We start from the raw sequence: 3,137 nt of genomic DNA on the forward strand, positions 1-3,137 counted from the left end.
TACTTCTTTTTTTTTTTTTTGGTCTTTTTGAAATAGGGTCTCCCTGTAGCCCTAGCTGGCCTAGAACCCACTATGTAAACCAGACTGGCCTTATACTCACAGAGATTCACCTTCCTCTACCTTCCAAATGCTGGGACTACAGGCGTGCACCTCCACATCCAGCCATGACTCATACTTTTAATTCCGGTACTCTGGGATTTGGGGCCGGGGGATTGCCACAAGTTTGAGGCCAGCCCAGGCTACATAGTTCAAGGACAGCCTGGGCTAGAAAGCAAAACATTGCCTAGACTCATACTTTTAATTCCAGTACTCTGGGATTTGGGGCCGGGGGGATGGCCACAAGTTTGAGGCCAGCCCAGGCTACGTAGTTCAAGGACAGCCTGGGCTAGAAAGCAAAACATTGCCTAAAAATAAAAGGTAGGACCCATGTGACAAGAAAGGAGGTTAGTGAAGAATGGTAGACTACAGGGTGAGCAAAGGGAGCAAGAATCACTAAAATAAATTTTGTTCAAAAATGCCATAATGATGGGTCTAGAGAGATGGATCAGCGGTTTAAAAGAAACTTTTTTTCTTTTTGAGACAGGGTCTCTCTGTAGCCCCAGCTGGCCTGGAACTCACTATATAGACCAGGCTATCCTCAAATTTACAAAGATCTGCCTGCCTCTGCCTTCCAAGTACCAGGATTAAAGGCGTACCACCATGCTCAGGTTTAAAAAGAAACTTTTAAATAAATTATGCAACCAGTTATTTATTTAATCTAAGGTTTATGTATTTTTGCTCTGTTGATTACATACTCAATCTCTTAGAAAATGGACGCTTTAAAGTGGTGTATCATACTTTTTGTTTTGTAGATCACAGCACCAGATCCTCTGGTCAACATCCAGAATCACATTGGAGAGCATCACAGAGTAAGTGAAGCAATATTTGCAGGTCTTCTTGTGAGTGTGAGATCTGTGGCAGTGTGAAAGAGATGAAAAAGGTACAGTGAATGCTTTAAAAAGGAAAGAGGCAGGGCGTGGTGGTGCACACCTTTAATCCTAGCACTCGGGAGACAGAGGATTATGGATCTCTGAGATCAAGGCTAGCCTGATCTACATAGAAAGTGCCAACCAGCAGAGACTGCAGGGAAAACCTGTCCATTATCTCTTTCTCTTTTGATTTAGCTTTAATTTTTTTTTAAAATTATTAATGTGTCTGTCTGTCTAGGTATCTGTCTCTGTCTGATGTGTATGATATGGGGGGGAGGGCACATGCCATGGTATGTATGAAGGTCAGAGGACAGCTTCATGGAGTTGGTTCCCTCCATCTACCTTACATGGGTTCTAGGATCAAACTCCAGCCATTGAACTTGTGTAGCAAGCACCTTTACCTGTCAAGCCATCTCACCAGCCCTTGATTCACTTCTTGAGTTTTTTTTTTCCTGTATTCCTAAACCTGAATTTTAATTTAAAAAAGAAACAAACCCTATGCTTTCTGTGGTTTGCTGAATGAGCTTGTTTATAGTATAAATTTGTTATTTGTTTTTAGTTTTTTCACTGATATAGTAGTATGAACCTTACAGCTTTGAAAATTTTCATCTATTGTTGATGATGGGACCCAAATATTAGCAAATAATATACTAAAATGCTGGTAACAATGATTTGTTCAGGGTGATACTATCATTAATGACATTTGCTTTTGGTTTGTGTTAGAGGAGGCTGAGAGTTGAACCCAGGGTTTTAAATATGTTAGGCAAGCCAGGCATGGTAGTGCATGCCTTTAGTCCCAACCATGCTGGAGACGGAGGCAGGTGGATTTGTGAGGTGGAGGCTAGCCTGGTCTCCATAATGAGTTCCAGGACAGCTGGGGATACAGGGAAACACTGTCTCAAAATAACATATTTTTATCAGTTTTTAACTATGTATGTCTATATATGCACGTGAGTGCAGGTACTCTGTTACCCAGAGCTTGAACTTCCCTGGAGCTTGAGTTACAGACAGTTGTGAACCTGATGTGAGTGCTGAGAACTGAACTTGGGTCCTCTGCTAGAGCAGGTTATGCTCTTTACCACTGAGCCATCTCTCCAAGCCCTTAAAAAAGGTTTTAAAAAAAATCTCATAAAAAGAGAGTCTATCAAGCATCCTGCCATCTTTAAAAGAAAAAGAAGCTGGGCATGATGGCACATGCCTTTAATTCCAGCACTGGGTAGGCAGAGACAAGTTGATCTCCAAGAGATCAGGGTTAGCCTGGATTACATACTGAGTTCCAGGCCAGCTGGGGCTACAAGGAAACCCTGTTTCAATAATCAGTAATCAATAAAAGAAAAAAAAATGTATATTTGGAACTGCCGAGAGAAAGGTTACATTTGATTTCTTTATGGCATCTATAGTAAAGAAGCAAAATGTCTGTGTAACATTTTTTTTATCTTAACTTCCCAGTGTTCTCTGACCTTACTCCTATTTTCCATTGTAGGTCAAGATTTTGCAGCTCCTGAGAAGCCACCTTCAGTGGTGCTGAGTAAGTGGTCGATAGTCTGTTATCTACTTCAGTCAATCCTATCCCTGCCTTATTCGACCAACAATATGCTTTGAAATCATTTCAGCTGCTTTTTAACCCATCACACATTGGTACTGGTTGTGGTAATTCTTTTGCAATGTGTAAATATATTCAGGGTTGTTTCATCATAAGTGATTTACTTGTAGGGGTAAATGCCTAACTTTTCTTAGATGTAATTAAAAACATGAAGTATGTTTGAATCTTGGAGATCAGAGTAATACAGGAGTTATAGTTTTGTCTATTAAGTGATAATATCTTTTGTTATGGGAAGACTTTTATCTTCACTGATCTGATTCTATGAAATTATTTTACTTCAGAAACTATTGCTTTGTTGTTTTCCTTCCCATGTTTTTTTCCCTTTCTGATGAATTTCTTAACACTGGACAGTAGTGTAAATTTTTAAAGTATGTGAAATAACGTTTTGATATATGTGTTTGCTTCAGGGTTGGAATGTCAAAGCCCTCAGGACTGCATTGAGCAGACTCTAAGAATGAGGACTAGGATGCCGAGTGAGTAGACACATCACTGTTACTTGCTGCTTTTGCTGATTGAGGAGCATACCAAAATCTTTGGTTTTCCCATTAAGCATTTAGGTTGTTTTT

General features: G+C 40.0%; 1 protein-coding gene across 1 annotated transcript in view; it reads left to right on the forward strand.

The window, feature by feature from the left end:
- Positions 1–3,101, forward strand: part of Tor1aip1 (torsin 1A interacting protein 1) — a 17,949-nt gene extending 14,848 nt beyond the window's left edge. The window contains exons 5-7 of the mRNA XM_008826150.2: positions 852–908; positions 2,452–2,496; positions 2,979–3,101. Of these exons, the coding sequence (XP_008824372.2) occupies positions 852–908; positions 2,452–2,496; positions 2,979–3,052 (176 nt within the window). The 3' untranslated portion in view covers positions 3,053–3,101. The remainder of the gene's footprint in view (positions 1–851; positions 909–2,451; positions 2,497–2,978) is intronic.
- The last annotated feature ends 36 nt before the right edge of the window (positions 3,102–3,137 follow it).

This window comes from Nannospalax galili, unplaced genomic scaffold (assembly GCF_000622305.1).
Source record: "Nannospalax galili isolate Female #2095 unplaced genomic scaffold, S.galili_v1.0 scaffold429, whole genome shotgun sequence".
NCBI lineage: Eukaryota > Metazoa > Chordata > Mammalia > Rodentia > Spalacidae > Nannospalax > Nannospalax galili.